Genomic DNA, 21518 nt, shown 5'->3' with positions numbered 1-21518 from the left:
GCCTGAGGGAGGAGCGGCGCCCAGTCGGGGCGGCCCAGCCTGAGGGAGGAGCGGTGCCCGGTCGGGGCGGCCCAGCCTGAGGGAGGAGCGGTGCCCGGTCGGGGCGGCCTGGCGCGAGGGAGGAGCGGCGCCCGGTCGGGGCGGCCTGGCCCGAGGGAGGAGCGGCGGCCTGGCGCGAGGCTGAGACGGTGGCAGTGCTCACGTGAGGGCGATCCGGCTCGGGGCTGGAACGATGCTCCGGGGGCTGGGACGGCAGTTCTGGTGGCGGTGGCCTGAGACCGGGGGTTCGGCCGCGGGCCAGCGGCTGCGTCAGCAGGTCTGGTGAGCGGCAGCTTCGACTACCCCGGGCCGCGGTGTTTGAGCCGCGAGGACAGGTTTTAACAACGCCCGGGGGGTATCGCCTCAGCGCAGAAGGAGAAGAGGAGGGAAGAGACTGCAGCCCTAAGACTTTTGCCTCCATCACAGTGAGGAGATGTTGGGTGGACTCACTGTGGTGGATGTTAATATGTGTTTATTGTTGTTTTTTATTGTATTGTATTATATGTATGACTGCTTAAATTTCGTTCAGACTTCGGTCTGGATGACAATAAAAGGCTATTCTATTCTATTCTATTCTATCTCCAAACACATGGAACTTGGGGGTCAGCACTCCACACGTTTCTGTGTTCTGTGAGTCGAGAACACAACTTACGGCTGCAATGTACAAATTCTAAGAAAAGTAGGGATATTTTTTAAAGACTATGTTTTATGTAAGGAATACTTGGCTATAATTTTATGCACAAAGTTATAAAAACACTACTCCTTTCAACGTATAAGCATTAATGGAGTACTTTAAGCAGAAATAAAACAAGGGAAAGTAAAACTGTGCGTTTATTTTTGTTCTACCAATGGGTACCTTTTGAAGTTTAGGTTTATGTATAGCTTTATTATTGTCATATGTTCCCGGCCTTTCCATACAGTATGAAAGTACAATGAAAAGTTTTATTATCTAAACAGATCAGATAATACAATATATAAATGCAATCACGTCAAGCTCAAGTACATTAGATGGAGCAAAGGGGAAGATACAGAGTGCAGAATATAGTTCTCAACATTGTAGATCATTAGATAGACACAAAAAGCTGGAGTAACTCAGTGGGACAGGCAGCATCTCTGGAGAGAAGGAATGGGTGACGTTTCGGGTCGTGACCCTTCTTCATTGTAGATCATTAGTTCCGAAGACAAAGTCTAATGTCTGCAGTAGGGTAGTGGTGAGTCACAGAGAGCCCTAGTTTATAAAAGGACCATTCAGATGCCTGATAACAGAGAGGAAGAAGCTATTCCTGAGTCTGGTGGTGCGTGCTTTCAAACTTCTGTACCTTCTGATGGATGAGAGTAAGGAGAAAATGGAACAACTAGGATGGGACATGTCTTTGATTATGTTGGCGGGTTTCTTGAGGCGATGTTAAGTGTAGATGTGCCAATGTTGAGAGGTCTGGTCTATGTGATGGACTGGGCTACATTTACAACTCTGCAATTTCTTGCCGTCTTGATTAGAGCTGTCACCAAACCAAGCTGTTATGCAACCTGACAGTATGCTTTTTTTATGCTGCATCTGCAAATTTTGTTTGAACCTCAATGAGGTTCAGATGACAACAAATAAATTGTATTCAATTGTATTTGATTGTATTTGATGCAGAAGAATTTAATTGATACCAAAAAAGCTGAAAATACTCAACAGATCAGTTCACACTTGTGGATAGAGAAACGGACTAAACATTGCAGGTTGATGACCTTTAATTGATTCTTTCCAATATGTTGTGTAATCTCTTAAGGATTTCCAGCCTCAGATTTATTTCTTGCTTTGAGCAAAAGTTGGTTGTTTTTCTCTTGACCTCATATTTACTTGAAAAAAAGTTGGTCATTTCCTGATTCCATTATGATCGGACTCAACCTGCTGAGCTAATGAAAATAGGAAGGCTTAAACGATACATATTGAAAGTGCACTAATTTTACCATATTGAAGAAAAGAAGATACTGGCAAGGTTTGTATTTGGGAAGGCTCAATTTGAATGCTTACTTTAAAGTTCATAGTATTTGACAAGAACTGGAGGTTTATACATGTAAGTTGAATAGAAAAAGATCTAGCAAGAGTTGTCTGTATAGTTCAGAAGGGAAAATACCTAGCTCTTGGCGTCTTTATACTTTGGAAGGGAAGCTCTCGATGCATTCTTTAGCAGGAAACTTAACAAGAAATATAACAAGCATTTTGAGTATATATGGTTCTTAACTGTTTCTGTGTATAACTTATTTTGAAAGTGATTAAATTGATGTAATTTGATGATGTTTGCATGTACACTTTGGAAAGAAAAGTGATAGGAATGTATTGTAGAGAACATATTGTAGAGAAGAGATATATCAGACTAATTTCAGAACAGTTACTGAAATGCTCATCAAGGTTGTAAGAATGATTAAATATGTAATGTATCTTATTCATAAATGGTATTCTTTTTAATACAAATGAACCACATACTTGCAATATCTTCCATGCAGTGCAAGGAATTGGAAAAAATATCTGTGTATGCCTTAGAATGGATGGTTGTTTGTTTGCCTGAAGGATTTTCAGAAATCCAATAGCTGGAAATGGTAGTCAAAGCTGGCCAATGCTACATATACGTTTGACAGAGTTTAAATCTGCATTCTATAATGGGAAATGCTGGATATGGTCGGCATGTAGATCTTTGAAAGAAAGATATATGTCTACGCTCTGCATTTTAGACCTAATTGGCAAAATGATTTAACTTAGCTGGCAGGGTATGTTAGAATTTCATTGCATTTACATCTGTCATTATAAAATAAGTTACCTTCTGAAATTTGTCAAAAGAACTGTAAAAAGAAAAGAAAATCATGTTTCAATACTTGGCTAAATCATTATGCGCAATTATGAATGATATATATTTCACAAAGTTTGTAAATGAACTTTCTCAAGGGCTTGCTCTGCACTGGCATGTTAGAATTTGTAGATCAGTTCAGATCAGTTCTGTTTAGTTTATTGTACAGTGAAAAGCTTTTGTGCCTGGAACGTCAGACCGAGGAGAGCAACAGTTGCCAAGCTTGCCACTCAGAAAAGGGCTAAGAAGCTAGCGGTCAAGGGCCCCCGCAAACGCATGGCTGCCGAGAAAGTGAAGGCTTCCCGATCGGCCGTGGCTGTGGACTGGGAACGCGGCCAGAGGCCGTTATCGAGGTGCCGCGGTCTCGATGCCTCCTGGATCGCCGTGTAGAGGCACGGGTCAGAGTCTGGGTCGGTGGAGCGGCCGGCGGAGCCCGCGGCTGGGACCTTGGTCGGCATCACGGAAATGGGGCAGCAGCAGCGGTGAGACCTCGGCGGTGGTGAAGCGGTGGCAGCGGTGAAACCTTGCGATGATGGAGCCTCGGTGGTGGTGATGCCTCGTGGGTCAGTATGGAGGACCAACGTGAGCGGGGGAAGAACATTAGAGGACCCGGCGTGGGGGATCAGCTGGGAGGGGGGGTGGGACAAAAAGGGGGGCCAGCGTGCTTTGTGACTTTGTCAGCACTGTATGTGGTTGCAATTTGTATACATTGTGTATGCAAGCAACAAATCTCACTGTGCCTAGTCTCATGTGACAATAAATTATTCCTATCCCTATTCCTATTCCTAACCAGCCAGCAAAAAGATAATACATGATTACAATCGATCCATTTACAGTGTTACATGATAAGGGAATAACGTTTAGTGCAAGGTGAAGCCAGCAAAGTCCGATCAAGGATAGTCTGAGGGTCATCAAAGAGGTAGATAGTAGTTCAGCACTGCTTTCTAGTTGTGGTAGGATGATTCAGTTGCCTGATAAAAGCTGGGGAAAACTGTCCCCGAATCTGGTGGTGTGCGTTTTCACACCTATACCTTTTGCCTGATGGGAGAGGGGAGAAGAGGGAGTAGCCAGGGTGCAACTCGTCCTTGATTATGCTGCTGGCCTTACCGGGGCTGCGTGAGGTATAAATGTAGCCAATAGAAGGGAGGTTTTTTTTTGTGATGGTCTGGGCTGCGTCCACAATTCGCTGCAATTTCTTGTGGTCTTGGATGGAGCTGTTCCCAAATCAAGCTGTGATGCATCCTGGTAAAATGCTCTCTACGGTGCATCTGTAGAAGTTGGTGAGAGTTGTCGGGGACATGCCAAACATCCTAAGCCTTCTAAGGAAGTAGAGGCTTTGGTGTGCTTTCTTGGTCGTTGCTTCAATGAGGGTGGTCCAGGAGAAGTTGTTGGTGATATTGACTCCTAGGAATTTGAATTTTTCAAATATCTCTACTTCTGCACCGTCAATGCAAACTGGGGTATGTGTACCGCTTTGCTTCCTGAAGTCGATCACTATCTCCTTTGTCTTGCTGACACTGAGAGAAAGATTGTTGTCTCAGCACCAGGACACGAGGTTCTCAATCCCCTTTGTCTCATCATTATTTGATATCCGGCCCACAATGGTGGTGTCGTCTGTGAATTAAAAAATTGAATAAAATGTGTACATGGCTGCACAGCCGTGGGAGTACAAGGGTCAGTCTGAAGATGGGTCTCCACCCCAAACGTCACCTATTCCTTCGCTCCATAGATGCTGCCTCACCTGCTGAGTTTCTCCAGCATTTCTGTCTACCTTTGGTGTACAAGGAGTAAAGAAGAGGGCTGAGGATGCATCTTTGCAGAGCACCAGTGTTGAGGATTATCGTAGAGGATGATTTGTCCCCTATCCTCACTGGTTGGGGTCTGTTGGTCAGGAACTCGAGGATCCATTTGCAGAAATGAGTGCTGACACCAAGTCCCAAGTGTTTTGTGATAAGCTTGGATGGCATAATGATATTAAAGGCAGAGTTGCAGTCTCGGAATAGGAGTCTGACGTAGGTGTCTTCCTTATCCAGGTGTTCTAGGGATGAGTGTAGGGCTAGGGCGATGGCATTGTCCCTGGACCTGTTGTGGTGGTAGGCAAACTGCAGTGGGTCAAGGATGCTGCATAGACTGGATTTAATGATTTTCATAACTAGTCTCTCAAAACATTTCATGATGGTGGATGTCAAGACCATTGGACAGTCGTCATTTAGGCATGAGGTCTTGCTTTTCATCGGCACTGGGATGATGATGGATAACATTGGTCCATGTACTTTACTTTCAAAACGATGTCTCAAGATTTGTGCTTAACAACAGAAGAAACATGGCAACAACTACACTAAAACACTAGTTTGGTTTGGTTTGGTTGAATTTGATTTAATATTTTTGTCACTTGCACTGAGATACAGTGGAACACTTAGTCTTGCATGCCATACATAAGTAAAGCAGGTAATGTAAAAGTGCAGAACAGAGTGTTACAGCTACAAATGCAGATTAAAAAAGGCATACAGGCATCATCTGGAGCATTGACTACGTGATGAGGGCAAGTAAATTATCGTAAATCTCAGATAATCAGGTACCCAACTGTCTGGAAATCCCAACAATTCAGCATCTGGCTTGCTGAGTCTATTTCTGGAGCTCTTTAAACCTAACAAGGACGTGTGTCAATGCCCCTTTTAAATTCACTGGATAAATTATTATACTACTGTATAGTCTCTGATTAAAATGAATCAAAAGTATCTTTGAGGTTTTAATAGGAATAATATACAATAGTTTGGAAAATAAATTTTGATTTGTTATTGTCACGTACCCAGATACAAAAGCTTTGCATGTTATCCAGGTAAATCATGCACACTTGATTACAATCAAACCATAAGGAATATAGTGCAATGGCCACAGAGAAAGTGCAGCTAAAAGAAAAAGTGCAAAGGCCACACCGAGGTAGATTGGAAGATCGGGAATTCACCACTTGCGTATGAGAGATCCGTTCAAGATTCGAATAACAGAGGGGGAGAAGCTGTTCTTGAATCTGGTGACATGTGTTTTCAAGCTGTTGTATCTTCTGCTGGTGGAAGAGGAGATACATGTGCGTGCGGTCCTCGATTATGTCAGCTGCTTCCTCGAGGTATCATGAAGTGGAATTACAGTAGATGGGGTTGGGGAGGCTTGATTGTGTGGTACACTGACCTGCATATCTGACATCTGCAATTTCCTGAGGCTTTAGGCAGAGAAGTTGCAGATCTTTCTATGGTATGTGTGCATAAATTGATGGGAATCATTGGTGAAATGACAAATTTCTTTAGCTTTCTCGTAAGTGGCGCATGTGCACTTAAAACGATGATTGCAGTGTTAACACCTATGATTTAGTTTGGTTTAGTTCAGAGATACAGCATGGAAGCAGGCCCTTTGGCCCACCTAGTCCTCACTGACCATCGCCCGTTCACACTACGAGTAGGAAAGAACTGCAGATGCTGGTTTAAATCGAAGATAGACACAAAATGCTGGAGTAACTCAGCGGGACAGTCCGCATCTCTGGAGAGAAGGAATGCGTGGCATTTTGGGTTGAGAACCTGCTCCTGACTGGTTAACGATGACCCGAAACGTCACCCATTCTCTCTATTGCGAAGTACCAAAGCCCGAGGAGCATAGCGACCGGGAGGGGGGGTGGGAGGAGGGGGGGGGTGTGTGGTTGGGAGGGAGGGGGGGGGGTGGTTGGGAGGAGGGGGGGGTTGGTGTTTGGGAGGAGGGTGTCCCCCTCCCATTGGTATGGAACTTTTGCAGTTTTCAGCTTGAAATTGTGCAATAGAGGGTGCATACTGTATCGAGTCTTTTAAACCTACACTTGAATGCAATATATATGCTTTAAATTGGATTGGAGTGTTTTTGAAAAGGGGGGATGCTGTGCTATCACTGATCACTGGCCTTGGGGGGACCCGTGAGGGAGTGGAGCAACCAAGTGGGGAGAGGGTGCGGAAGAAGGGTGTCCCCCCTCCCAGGGTAGGAACTTTTTGAAATTTGACGTAAGAAAATCATGTTTAGTGCATTGTAGAAGTATAATTTCAATGTTTTTTGTATGAGTATTTTAAGAGGTAACCTTTTAAGGGGTAACTTTATCCACACAAAGGGTGATGGGTGTATGGAACAAGCTGCCAGAGGAGGTAGTTGAGGCAGGGACCATCCCAACATTTAAGAAAAAGTTAGACTGATACATGGATAGGACAGGTTTGGAGGTATGGACCAAAAGCTGGTAGCGTAGCTGGGACATGTTGGCGGGTGTGGATAAGGTGCGCCGAATGGCCTGTTTTCATACTGTATCACTCTATGACTACATTATACCTCCACCATGCATGAATGCTTCAAAATCAAATGATCGAGTTTTATTGCCATATATTCAAGCATAGAAACAAAGAAAATAGGTGCAGGAATAGGCCATCGGCCCTTCGAGCCAGCACTGCCATTCAATATGATCATGGCTATTCATCTAAAATCAGTACATCTTTCCTGTTTTTTCCCCATATCCCTTGATGTCGTTAGCCCCAAGAACTAAATGTAACTCTCTCTTGAAAACATCCAGTGAATTGGCCTGCACTGCCTTCTGTGGCAGAGAATTCCACAGATTCACAACTCTCTGCGTGAAAAAAGTTTGTTCTCATTTCAGTACTAACTGGCCCCCCCTTTATTCTCAAACTGTGACCCATGGTTCTGAACGCCCCCAACATCGGGAACATTTTTCCTGCAGTTACAGTAAGTGAAAATCTAACAGGCATGCAGGATGCCACCCCCATTTGAAGTCCACTATCTTCCACCGTTTCTACCCAGTGCTTGGTGCTTACTTCCAGCAGCCACTGGTTGTCCTCCAGGATGCACCGAGTCACAGCCTGATCCATGCCGGTCACCTGGGCGAATTCGGCAAATAATTTCTCACAACAGAGCGAGAGAAATTTGTGATCAGCGTGAGAATTTGGTGAAATGCGTGATTCTCACGCTCATTGCATGGGAGTTGGCAGCCCTGCCTCTCTATCCCCCTCCCCACCCCTCTCTCTCCCCCACTCTCTCCCTCTCTCTCTACCCCTCTCTCTCCTCTCTCTGTCCCCCTCTCTCCCACTCGCTCCCTCCCCTCTCTCTCCACCTCTCTTTCTCTCCCCTCTCTCTCTCCCTCCCACCTCACTCTCATCCCTCTCTCTCTCCCCTCTCTCTCCCCCTCTCACCCCCTCTCTCTCCCCTGTCTCCCCCTCTCACTCTCTCCCCTTCCCTTTCTCTTCTCTCTCCCCCCTCTCTTTCTCCCCTTTCTCTCTCCCCCCTCTCTCCTCTCTTCCCCTCTCTCTCCCCTCTCTCCTCTCTTTCTCTTCCCCCTCTCTCTCTCCCACCTCACTCTCCCTCCTCTCTCTCATCCCCTCTCTCCTCTCTCTCCTCTCTTTCTCTCCCCTCTCTCCCTCTCTCTCCCCTCTCTTTCAACTAACTCTCTCCCCTCTCTTTCCCCTAACTCTCTCTCCCCATCTCTCTCCCCTCTCTCTCTTCTCTCTCTCCCCCTCTTCTCTCTCTCCCCCTCGCTTCCCCCTCTCTCTCCCCCTCTCTCTCTCTTTCTCCCTCCCTCTATCTCCCCCTCCCTCTCCACACACTCTCCCCTCTCTCTCTGTCTCTCCTCTCACCTCTCTCTCTCTTCCCCCCCTCTCTCTCTCCTCCTCTCTCTCCCCCATTTCTCCCTCCCACCTCACTCTCCCCCTGGTTCTCTCTCCCCTCTCTCTTTCTCCTCTGTCTCTCTCCCCTCTTACTCTTTGCCCCCCCATCTCTCTCTCTTTCCCCCGTTTCTCTCTTCCCCTCTCTCTCCCTCTTCCCCCTTTCTCTTTTACCACCCCTCTCTCTTCCCCCTCTCTCTCCCATTCTCTCCTACCCTCTCCTCCCTCTCCACCCCTCTCTCTCTTTGCCCCCTCTCCCACCTCCCCTCCCTCCCCCTCTCTCTCCCCTCTCCTTCCCGCCCTCTTCTCTCTCTCCATTCTCTCCCCCTCTGTCTCTCCCCTCTCTCTCTCCTCTCATCCCTCTCTCTCCCCCCACTGTCTCCCTGTCCCCTCCCCCTCTCTCTCTCTCCACTTCTCTTTGATAGTCTGTCCCTTCGGCACAGAGACTTTCGCGGCAGCAGCGCTTCCGACGCCGCCGACGTCCCGGGACTCGCACTGTCCAGAGTGCTCCATGGCCAGAGCTGCAGCGAGCGACTCGTCAGCCGCGCGAACACACCGCCTGTCCCGGTTCCCCGCATCTGTTCCCGCCGCTGGATCTGCTCCCATCCCTCCCTCAGCCCCGGCTCTCCAACACTAGCGGACCATGCAGCTTATCCGAGTTTTTACATTATCGTTGATCACATAATTTCTCACCACAGAGCGTAATAAATTTATGATCAGCGTGAGGGCGTGAGAGTTTGCTTGAGGGCGTGATTCTCACGCTCAAAGCGTGAGAGTTGGCAGCCCTGCCATTCACACTAGTTCTATGTTATCCAACTTTCGCTTCCTCTAATTTTTACAGAGGCCAATTAATCTACAAACCCGCAAAACTTTGGGACGTAGGAGGAACCAGAGTACCGGGGGATAATCTACGTGGTCACAGGAGAACGTGCAAACTCCACAAGGACAGTACCTGAGGTCAGGATCGAACCTAGGTCTCTGATGCTGTGAGGCAGCAGTTCTATCAGCTGTGCCACTGTGCTGCCCCAACTGTTCAAAAAATGAATAGAATTTATACCACAGAATGTTCCATCGATGGCGATAACTGAACATACCCTGGCTACGTTTGGATGCAAACTTTCAAGGGAATGTTTTGTCGGATATCATACAGGCAATTTCAAGGGAAACTACCTACATGACTTTTCTATGGTAGATGGGAACTTTATATTTCTTTCTACAGATGATAGGTGACCTACTGAGATTTTACTTCGGAGTCACGTGAGTGACTATGTGAAGACCCCGCCAGCACGCGTGCGCGGCATAGCGTCTCACGCAGTGCAACAGCGACGGGCGGGAGTGGAGCACTCCCGCGGCAAAATTCAAACGGACCTACAAGGTAAGGAAAATTGAAGTTGTATTCTTCTCCTTGTTGTGCTTTATGCTGGACAAGGGGAAGGAAAAACGGCCACCTGGACCGCAGGCTGCCGCGGGGAACCAGGTAGTTCCTGGCAGCCAACAACCATGGACGCCCAGCGGTTCCAGGACCACAGGCTGCGGGGAACCAGGTAGTTCCTGGCAGCCAACAACAATGGACGCCCAGCGGTTCTAGGACCACAGGCTGCGGGGAACCAGGAAGGTTCCGGCAGCCGACAGCAATGGGCAAACAGCGGTTCAAGGACCGCAGGCTGCGGGGAACTAGGGAAAGTTCCGGCATCCGACAGCTGGGTACGACCGGCGCAGGCTGAGCCCAGCACTGCGAGCTGTATACCTGGAAACAACACAGCGGGCTGCAGGCAGGCAGGAGTCAGTACGGCCGATAGACTCAGGGAATCCGGCCAGAAGGACGCATTGCCCAAGGGCAGTGAAAGTGACCATTGGCGTGGTTACTAAGGTCCACTTACCGACTCCAAGCTGAATCCAGCGCCATGAGTCGTACAGCTCAAAGCAGCGCAGCAGGCTGGAGGCAAAGCCCAGCAGGATTCAGCCCGGTCGATCATACTCATCTGAGTCCGGCCGAAGGAGCGCGCTGCCCGAGTGCAGCAGAGGTCCGCCCGTGACTTGCTCCAGGAGATGGAGCAAGCTCACTATGGGCGTCTTCGCACTCCCACAACAGCATCTTATCGAGGGCTGTAAAACAATGCATCTCCCTCGACAGAGGAGAGCATTGTGGACCAGGGCTGGGCTGGTCCGGAAGAAGGGTACGTGGCTGAAGAAAATGACAGTGTGCAGGGGGTGCAGAATCCTAAGGAGCTACTGGGAGTGATCACCAAAATTACGGATCAACGAAAAGTACCATTACAGACCAAGCTGGCGGCCAGCAGACTGGCACAAAAACCCGGGAGGTAAAACTACAGAAGATTTCAAAACTTCTGACAGCGGGCATATCATTGGTTGCTCGCCCAGACGTGGATACAGAGATGACAGCAGGATTGACATTGCTCCGCAATACCCACTATGAGATCAATTGTTTGCGAGAGCACAGTAAACCTGCACTAAACCCCAAATTTGCAAGGTTGTGCGAAATAGCTGCAACACAACCAGGGGGGAAACTTGTTTAAACAAGTAAAAAAGCTCGACGAAGAGATTAAAGCAGTTGGCCTCATAACAGCGTCATCAGCAATGACAGCACCCCTATGCATCCACCAGCAGGTATCAACACCAGGACGCTGGTGAAAGCATGAGGGCCGCGCAGCACCACAATGGTCCTTTTTAGGTCAAGGCCCAGAACGACCCTCATGGAAAATGTGCCAACCCCGCACTCCGCGCCTCTTCCGCAGAAGAGGCAGAAATTGAAGAAAGGGACGTACCACCGGCAACCAGAGAGGTAGGTGGATCTGGTTCCTTCCAGAACACAAAGGTGTACGACCTGTACTAACAGGGGGAATATTACACTTGTTTTGGGAGACATGGAGGGATCATTGTCGATACCTAAAATTTAACAGGATGGGGCAACTATGGCAGAGTATAGCATTGCCTAATGGACTAACTTCATCCCCAGGACTATTCACCAAGATATTAAAATGGGCCTTGGCAATATTAGAAACAAAAACATATTGTCATGGCATCTTGATGATATATCAATTGTGGGGGAAAAACCCTGGATCTAACAAAATCAGCAGTTTTAGCGACCAAACATTGGGTGTAACTCTGGGGTCATCTCCATCTAGATAAATCTAAGTTGACGGCATCCACAACTGGATTTTCTGGGATTTACAATTAACATTATCCATATGTCTGTAACATTGCCAAAGAGTAAAGCAGACTTGGTGGAAGCCTACAACAAAATTAATTATTACAAAATAAACCATCTATTAGACAGAAGATAAGGGTAATTGGAAAACTAGGAGCAGCATTCCCAGCTACTCAGTTTGGGCCTTGCATCATTAAAGCTCAAAAAGGGCAAAGTGCAAGAGTAAAAACACCTTGCAGGTCACTTTGATCAGGAAATACTTGCCATAGTTCCAGCCCATCATTCGTAATCATCATTACTAAAAACACTGATGTTGGGTGCGTTTTATGGGCTAAAAGCCTACTGCTAACAATGCACCACCTGCATGTCCGCCTACGAATTGATAATATCATAGTGGTGGCATATATTAATCATATGGGAGAAAAGATCGATATCATGTGTCAATCTGGCCAATATATTTGGCTATGGTGTGTTAACATACATATTTGGCTATCAGCAAACTTACCTACCAGGTAAGCTCAATACAGTGGCACACACCAGGTCATGAAAATTCAATGACAGCACCACAAAAAAGTTGCTGATATTACCAAAAGAGGGACACCAGATATCGATCCATTTGCATCTAGATCCAATCATCAGTTACCAACATATGCCGCTTGTGAACCACACTTGGAGCAGCAGCAATGGACGTTACTCACTGAATGGGGAATAATTGTTAACAATGTTTTTTCCCTCCTGCCTCATCAGTCGGATCCTAAGCAAAAACACATATGGACTCAGCATCAAGTGTCTTGAAAGTACCTGATTGACCTACTCAGCCATGGATCCCTGTGGTCTCGGACATAGTCTCTGAACCATAGTCCACCATGCTAGATCCGGGCTGGCGGACAGGACCATGAGCATGATCACGGCGGCCTATCAAGAATCAACAAGGACTGGTGTAGCGTATAATACAGCTACAACCATCAACGTCCTGGGAATTCCTGTCCAGCCTTCATGTAGATGAAGGACTGAGCTGCAGCACTATAATTATGCAGGAGTGCCCTGTCAGCTTGCTGGTGGCAGGCGCCACGACAACTCTCCATGAGATCTCACCCTCTAGTTGCCAAACTTATGAGGATTATTTATAAAACTAACCCTCCTAGAGGGAGGAACTCCCTGATCTGGGACGTCAGTGTTGTCAGGGGGGGGGGGGGGAACTGACATTTAAAAACAGTATGCTGATAGGACTGGTCTCAGCTCTAGGGGTCCAGTTTCTACATAAACTGAGACTGGGATAAATGATGGCATCTCCAGAAAAGATAACTTCGCATATTAGAGCTTGTTAAACAAGATAGACCAGGAACATCAGGACAAAATTTGGAATTCCAGGTATACCCAACTGACACCCGACTATGTGTAATGACACACCTTCTATTATACCTTAAAACTATTAAAACTTACGAGGAAGTAAATTGGCACTATGGGCAGCCATAAACAGCCTAATGGCCGGGTATCAGCACTAACCATCGCTAGATGGCTCAGACAGGCATGGGAGCTGCTGGGGTGGATACTGACATCTTAAGTTTCTATCCACAAGGGCAACAGCAACACCGGCAGCAAGAGACATGGAAGTGCCTATGGACCATATCCTGACAACAGCAGGATGGTCTAGAGAAAGACCTTCCAATTCTTTATAATAAGCCAATAACCAAACCTGCGGTATTGCAGAATCAAGTATGAATTCTGTAATATATTTAGCCCTAGGGAGGATTATTTTGTTAAAATAAATTATTATTGCCTGAATTGGATGCATGTCTGAATACAATAACATACTTTCTCCCTTGAATGACTTTGGCAGTGAGTGAAGCATGGACTGTTCCACGGCTTGAAATCACAGAACTTTAGAATCTTCACGTAGTCACTCACGTGACTCCGAAGTAAAATAGTAAGATTAAATGAGAACTTACCAGTTTGAAGTTTGATCTTTATTTTATGAGGAGTTACGATGAGGGATTATGTGCCCTCCGCTCCCGCCCTCTATTATAAAGGTCAAATGGTATATTAGTTCTTCTTATCTTACTGTTTATTTCAATTACTATTACTGTGATTCCACACCGCTGCTTTGAAGAATGTCGCGCATGCGTGCTGGCAGGGTCTTCACGTAATCCCTCATCTTACTATTGTTCAAGATTTCTTGCGTTTATTTCAGATTTCCAGATAATGCTGTTTTTTGTTTTTCAATTTCCTTTTTCATTTGTTTGGCTTCTGCATGCATCCTATTTCAAATGTTTCCATATATCATAGAAAAACAATTGACAATACCTATATGTGGCAGTTAGAATAAAATGGGCACCATTGATTTTACAGTAATTTGCATTTTTGAGATATAAATCTACTTTGGAATGTGTAATACGTATGATATTCACAAGGACCTTAGATGTAAAGATTATTTATTATTCTTTGTAAGAATTCTTCATAAGAGTTTAAAATATAAAGTCTTAAAGAGATGCAACCCTATCACTTTCCCTCTAACAACACTCTCCTCCACATGACAGAACTTGCCCTCCATCTCAACAACTCTTTTGATTCTTTCACTTTCTTCAAGTTAAAGGTGTAGCCATGAGCACATGCCTAGGCCCCAGCTATGCCTGCCTTTTTGTTGGCTACGTCGAACAATCCCTGTTCCAAACGAACACTGGCACCATCCCGCACCTCTTTCTCTGCTACATCGATGACTGCATTGGAGCTGCCTGCTGCACCAGTGCGGAACTTGTTGATATCATTAATTTTACCATTATTATTCCCCTGGCCCTCAAATTCACTTGGACCATCTTTGACATCTCTCTCCCCTTTCTTGATCTCTCTATCTCCATCGCAGGGGTAAAAACTATCGACTGACATCTACTGCAAACCCATTGACTCCCACTATTTTTTTATCTACACCTACATTATTTACACCTTGCCTCTTGCAAGGATGCTATTTCTTATTCTCAATTTCTCTGTATCCACCACATCTTCTCACAAGATGAGGCGTGCCATTGTAGGACATCCAAGATGAACTATCTGAACTACATAGATTGGGGGCATTGGTTTTCTCTCTTTGCACTATTACTGTTTGTTTGTTTGTTTGTTTGTTTGTTTTTACATACATACTCTTTTTGTCATTTATCATATTGTTTACGGAGTACTATGTTTACGCATTCTCTGTTATGTTGCTGCAAGTAAGGATTTCATTGTTCTATCTGAAATTCTTACTTCCAGCAGCATAACTGAGAATGTGTAACATAGTACTCTGTAAACAATATGATAATTGACAAAAAAAAATTTTTTTCCATTGTTCTATCTTGGGGTGGAAGATTGTAACCTTCAGGTGGGCCGCCTTGTTTCGGCGAATGCAATCAACCCGGCCTGCACAATCAAATAAGATCAAATAGAACAGGTTGTCCTACAACTTTAGGCTGTGCACGTCATATGCAAGAAGAAGAAGAAGAAGATTGTTCGATCTGGGACATATGACATTAAAACCCTCTTTACACTTTACTTTTAGTAAATGTTGTTTTCCCCTGCTTTCATTGAAGGATCTCTCACTCACCTCTCCTCTGTGCCTTGTAGCTCTTCTCTTCCTCACCCTCCAGACTGTACAAGGGTAGAGTTCCTCTGGTCCTCACCTACCAACCAGCCTCCGCACCCAACATTTCATTCTCTGACATTTCCATCACCTTCAAAGTGATTCACCACGTCAAATCTTCATCCCCATCCCTTTTCGCCTTCCACAGACACTGCCCCTTCCACAATTTCTTGGTTCACATCCCTTCCCACCCAAACTATCCCCTCCCCAGGTACCTTCCCTTGCAACTGCAGGAGATGTAACCATAGACAGAGACATAGCAAATTGGTGCAGGAGGATGCCATTCGGACCTTCGAACCATGCGATCATGGCTGATCATTCACAATCAGTAACCCGTGCCTGCCTTCTCCCCATATCCCTTGGTTCCGCTAGCCTCTAGAGCTCTATCTAACTCTCTTTTAAATTCATCCAGTGAATTGGCCTCCACTGCCTTCCGTGGCAGAGAATTCCACAAATTCACAACTCTCTGGCTGAAAACGTTTTTTCTCATCTCAGTTTTAAATGGCCTCCCCTTTATTTATAGACTGTGGCCCCTGATTCTGGACTCCCCCAACATTGGGAACATTTTTCCTGCATCTAGCTTGTCCAGTCCATTTATAATTTTATATGTCTCTATAAGATAGCCTCTCATCCTTCTAAATTCCAGTGAATACAAGCCCACTTTCCAATCTTTCCTCATATGACAGTTATTATTAAAATTGGGATATCAATAACAGAGAGTTGTGAGTGTGGAATTCTCTGCCTCAGAGGGCGGTGGAGGCCTGTTCTCTGGATACTTTCAAGAGAGACCTAGATAGGGCTCTTAAGGATTGTGGAGTCAATAAACTATAGACAATAGACAATAGGTGCAGGAATAGACCATTTGGCCCTTCGAGCCAGCACCGCCATTCAACGTGATCATGGCTGATCATCCCCAATCAGTACCCCGTTCCTGCCTTCTCCCCATATCCCCTGACTGCTATCTTTAAGAGCCCTATCTAGCATCCAGAGAACCTGCCTCCACCGCCCTCTGAGGCAGAGAATTCCACAGACTCACCACCCTCTGTGAGAAAAAGTGTTTCCTCGTCTCCGTTCTAAATGGCCTACTCCTTATTCTCAAACTGTGGCCCCTGGTTCTGGATTCCTCCAACATCGGGAACATGTTTCCTGCCTCTAGCGTGTCCAAGCCCTTAACAATCTTTTATGTTTCAACGAGATTGCCTCTCATCCTTCTAAACTCCAGAGTGTACAAGCCCAGCTGCTTAATTCTCTCAGCATATGACAGTCCCGCCATCCCGGGAATTAACCTTGTAAACCTACGCTGCACTCCCTCAATAGCAAGAATGTCCTTCCTCAAATTAGGGGACCAAAACTGCCAACTTCTTCACCAGCTGTACCTGCATGCTTACTTTCATAGACTGATGTACAAGAACCCGCAGATCCCGTTGTACTTCCACTTTTCCCAACTTGACGCCATTTAGATAATAATCTGCCTTCCTATTTTTGCTACCAAAGTGAATAACCTCACATTTAACCGCATTAAACTTCATCTGCCATGCATCTGCCCACTCCCCCAACCTGTCCAAGTCACCTTGCATTCTCATTGCATCCTCCTCACAGTTCACATTGCCCGTCACAGGCAGGAGCGGGGTACTGATTGAGGATGATCAGCCATGATCACATTGAATGGCAGTGCTGGCTCGAAGAGCCGAATGGCCTCAAAGGGCCGAATGACCTACTCCTGCACCTATTGTCTATTGTCTATCGCCATCCTGGGGATTAACCTTGTGAACCTACGCTACAGTGCCTCAATAGCAAGGATGTCCTTTCTCAAATTAGGAGACCAAAACTGCACACAAAACTCCAGTTGTGGTCTCACCAGGGCCCTGTACAACTGCAGAAGGACCTCTTTACTCCTACACTCAAATCTTCTCGTTATGAAGGCCAACATGCCATTAGCTTTCATCACTGCCTGCTGTACCTGCATGTTTACTTTCATTGACTGGTGTTCAAGGACACCCAGGTCTCGTTGCATGTCCCTTTTTCCTGATCTGACACCATTGAGATAATAATCTGCCTCTTTGTTCTTGCCACCAAAGTGGATACTCACATTTATCTACATTATACTGCATCTGCCATGCATCTGCCCACTCACTTAACCTGTCCAAGAAGCCCTGCAGCCTCCTAGCATCCTCTTTGCAGTTCACACTGGATCTCCCAATTGTTAACCATTTTAACTCTACTTCCCATTCCCACACTAACCTTTCTGTCCTGGGCCTCCTCCATTGCCAGAGTGATGCCACATGCAAACTGGAGGAGCAACACCTCATATTCCTCTAGGCTAGCTTACAACCTATCAGTACGGACATTGAATTTGGCAATTTCAGGTAACTAACCTACAAACAACACCACCCCCTTAGTTTATTCTTCCCCCTCTATTCTCTGTGCCACACCTGGAGCTGCACTCATATCTCTTCTCCCCCTCCTCTTCCACCTATATTCCTTCCTCTGGTTTCACAATTTGAGCATATTCTATCCTTATCTCACACTTTTTGTCTCTTCATTTCTGGTCTTTGTGCAACTATCAGCCTATCAGGGTATAAAACAATTTCTGCAGCATTGCAGGTCCTAAAGAGCACAGTGGCCTACGTCATTCTTAAATGGAATGGAATTAAATGTAACAAAATGTGGAAAAAGCGAAGGGGTCTGAATACTCTCTGAATGCACTGTAGGTCATAAGGATATTTACAGTAGCAGTTTGTCATTACATTGCAAGAGAAAAGATTCCATGCAATATTTGCATTTATATTCATGGGGAAAAGTGATTAATTAAGTTTATTCCTAATCGTCAGAACACAGGAAATTTGTATTTGATGCTTGTCCTGTTTTTTCACCATTCTTTTGAAGGGAAGATACTTGCTATTGTTTTTGTCTAGCTTTTATGTGAAGAGATGCAGGAAGAACCGTTACAAAGTTACTTGTTAGAAATATATTTTGAGTTTCCATTGCCAATATTGCACATTTATTTTGAAGATGTTGACGATGTGTTTTCCATTTTCATTCAGGAATGATCATTCAGGGCTGTGTTTGAAGAGATCAAAGATGTCATCAACGGTATCTTCCTACGATTATGAGAGTTATAATTATACTGATGAGGATTTTGTTCCCTTCTGTGACAATCAGGAAAGCATCTCATTTGGAGAAATCTTTACACAAGTCTTGTACAGCCTCATCTTTATTTTCTGCCTGATTGGGAATATTTTAGTTTTCTGGATCCTTGTGAAATATGAGAAGCTGAAAAGTGTAACCAACATCTTTATTTTGAATCTTGTCATCTCTGATCTGCTCTTTGCTTGCTCACTTCCATTCTGGATTGTGGATCATACACATGGATGGATCTTCGGCAAGGCCATGTGCAAGATATTGAGTTCGATTTTCTTTGTCAGCTACTACAGTGGGATCATGCTACTAACATTGATGACCATTGACAGATACTTTGTGGTGGTCCACCCTCTATCTGCTGTGAGAATCAGAACGATCGGTTACAGTGTAGTGGCCTGTTTATTAGTTTGGTGCATTAGTATCTTAGCCACAATCCCAGAAATGATCTTTTCTGATATTATTGGGAACCAAAGGTTTACCTGTGGAAGTGTCTTTCCAAAGGAGCATGAGGAAATATGGCGACTGGTGCAATGTTATGAACAAAATATTTTGTTCTTCTTGATCCCCTTTGTTATTATTGTGTATTGCTACTATAGGATTTACAACACTGTTGTTAAATGCAGAGCTCGGAAGAAATTCAAAGCTGTGAAGGTTATCTTCTGTATTGTGGCAGTGTTTTTTGTTTGTTGGGCTCCCTACAATGTAGTAATTTTCCTTCTGTCTTTGTATCACCTCAAAGTCTTAATTGCTGAGTCCTGCGGGATGGGGAACCATCTAGATCTTGCGTTTTTCATTTGTCGGAACCTTGCTTATTTCCACTGTTGCCTAAATCCCTTCTTTTATGCTTTAGTGGGAACGAAATTCAGGAAACATTTAAAGACAATAATAAGCATGTCTCTCCCTTACCACAATGTCAGTAAGCATTCAAAGTACAGACACAGAGGTCGTCACCTGAGTAGTTCACACGACTATTCCAATTCTTCTGGCTTTAACGGAATCTATTTGTAACTGGTTAAGAAACCAGTTAAAGATTGAATTGGTCAATTACAGAATGATACTTTGTATGGTACTTTACAGCCAGATGGATCCAATTAAACCACTTAGAGCAAGGTGGATCTAATCTCACCAATTACAGCAAAATAATTTCAAAACACCAATTTACGGTGCACAGAATCTATCTGAATTGATTAAAGTAAGGAATATCTAATGTAATCATTCATACTGTGATTTTCATTCACTATGGCAATTTATAGTCAATCAATGACTTTTCAAGAAACATCCAATCCTTCATATTGTGAATACAGTCACACCCACTGTTAGCGTAGTTTAGAGATACAGCATGGAAACAGGCCTCTCAGCCCATCGGGTCTATGCCAACTATTGATCACCCACTTACATATTTAGTCTGGCCACAGGGAATTCTTGGACAGGTCAAGCTTGGCGTAGCAGCAGTATAATAGTTTCTGAGTTAGATGGTCAAGAGCTCTAATGCGCTCCAGATATAAACATGTAAGTGAGGTTGATTCTCAGTACAATGCTGCAGTGTAGTGAGGTGGAATGCTTCACTGTAAGAGAGGTCAGTCCCTGCAGAGATGGCAATCTAAGTCCATCAGTCATCTCAGCAAAATCTTTGACCAAGTGGCGAAACAATGCTTATTCTTCAAACATGATCAAAACTGATTATATACAGTATGTGTATGCGCCACATTGTTTTTGTGTTACACTGCTGAGTTAGTTTAGCTGCCAGGTTTTTCCTTTATTACTACAGCATATGACTGAGCATAAAATGCTTTGGGAAGCACCCGTTTCTTGAAGAATGCAATCAAAATACAAGCCTGGGAGAGTCACAGACTCATTGAGTTACAGTCTTTCAGCATGGAAAATATATTGGTGTTGTTTTACAGAGAAAAAACATTGTTTTATGGTCTACCAGGTAAATCATATCATACATGAGTACATCAGCAAAAGAGAAAATATAGAGTACAAAAAATAAAGATAGTGTTACAGCTCCAGACCAAGTGCAAATGTACAAAAAAATGTAAGGGATGCAATGAGATTGAAAGATCAAGAATTCTTCCTTAACTGGAAGCTGGACAATGTGCTCAAGGGGGAAGGGAGTGGAGGGCAAAGCTGATCGATTTAAATGAGTAAATGCAGAAGGAGGCTTGAGTGAAACTAACCTAACGTGGTTTGTGTCAGATGGCTTGCTTCTGCACTATTTATCCTATTTAATTCTATGTAAGCAGAATAACTCCTTGCATTCTAGCCTGGTTGAACTTTCACTTCTTAGTCAGCTGCTTTCACACTTTACTTAAAATAACTGTGTTAGAGTGTTAGAGTGTTAGAGAATAACTGAAGTGTTTGAGACTCTGCCCTAGTCTACTCAAATGTCAAATTTAGCGCTCTAACACATTAAAGATTTCTGTTGAATTTGAATAAAAAGATTTACAACTCAATGGTTAAATTATCTTTTAATGTCAAAACACACTGGTTCAGTTAGCCTTCCTGAAAGTTAATCTATAAATTCTAGACATGCTGTCATTTAAATTAACGTTTTGAAAGATAACTTTTCTTCAGCAGAATCAGTTTAATTATAACACATCAAGATACAAATGGTGTTAAAATATAGGCATTTCAATTTCCAAGCTAGAGATTTAAGAATATAATCAAGGTTCTTGCTAAGCGCTGTACCAAAATAATGTAGCAATTTTATCTCATTGAAGTTTTCTTTATCTGATTAAACTGAAATCAACCTTTTGTTGTTTTATTGCTTTATGTTATGTTACTTTACTATTTTTATTGATTGAATGGTGTTAACCATTCACTGTCATTTAATGTACTGTTTCTGTGACAGCAAGTTCAAGTTTATTGTCATGTGCAATGAAGCATCTTGCTGGATCAACTGCACCATATCTCATTTTCTGCATATTTTTTATTAAAATGTACATTATCAATTATAATTTGTCATTAAAATTGAAAGTTTCATTACATTGAAAGTTTTACGATTGTACATATTTTTTTTAAGTGTGTTATTTCATTAAATTGAAATACAT

At 44.3% G+C, this 21518-nt stretch overlaps 1 protein-coding gene across 1 annotated transcript; it reads left to right on the top strand.

Annotated features, from left to right (window-relative positions):
• The first annotated feature begins 1906 nt into the window (after positions 1-1906).
• LOC116991003 (chemokine XC receptor 1-like) lies at positions 1907-21384 on the top strand. Its single transcript, XM_033049262.1, has 2 exons — positions 1907-2024; positions 18369-21384. Exon 2 carries the CDS (start codon positions 18406-18408, stop codon positions 19471-19473), a length of 1068 nt encoding a protein of 355 aa, XP_032905153.1. The 5' UTR covers positions 1907-2024; positions 18369-18405; the 3' UTR covers positions 19474-21384.
• Positions 21385-21518: the final 134 nt, after the last annotated feature.

Source organism: Amblyraja radiata, chromosome 2 (genome assembly GCF_010909765.2).
Source record: "Amblyraja radiata isolate CabotCenter1 chromosome 2, sAmbRad1.1.pri, whole genome shotgun sequence".
In the NCBI taxonomy this organism is placed as follows: Eukaryota; Metazoa; Chordata; class Chondrichthyes; order Rajiformes; family Rajidae; genus Amblyraja; species Amblyraja radiata.
This window is presented reverse-complemented; position numbering and strand designations above follow the sequence as displayed.

Bases quoted from the DNA above. Each gene is read 5' to 3' on its own strand.
- LOC116991003 (XM_033049262.1), top strand. From the start codon at position 18,406: ATGTCATCAACGGTATCTTCCTACGATTATGAGAGTTATAATTATACT.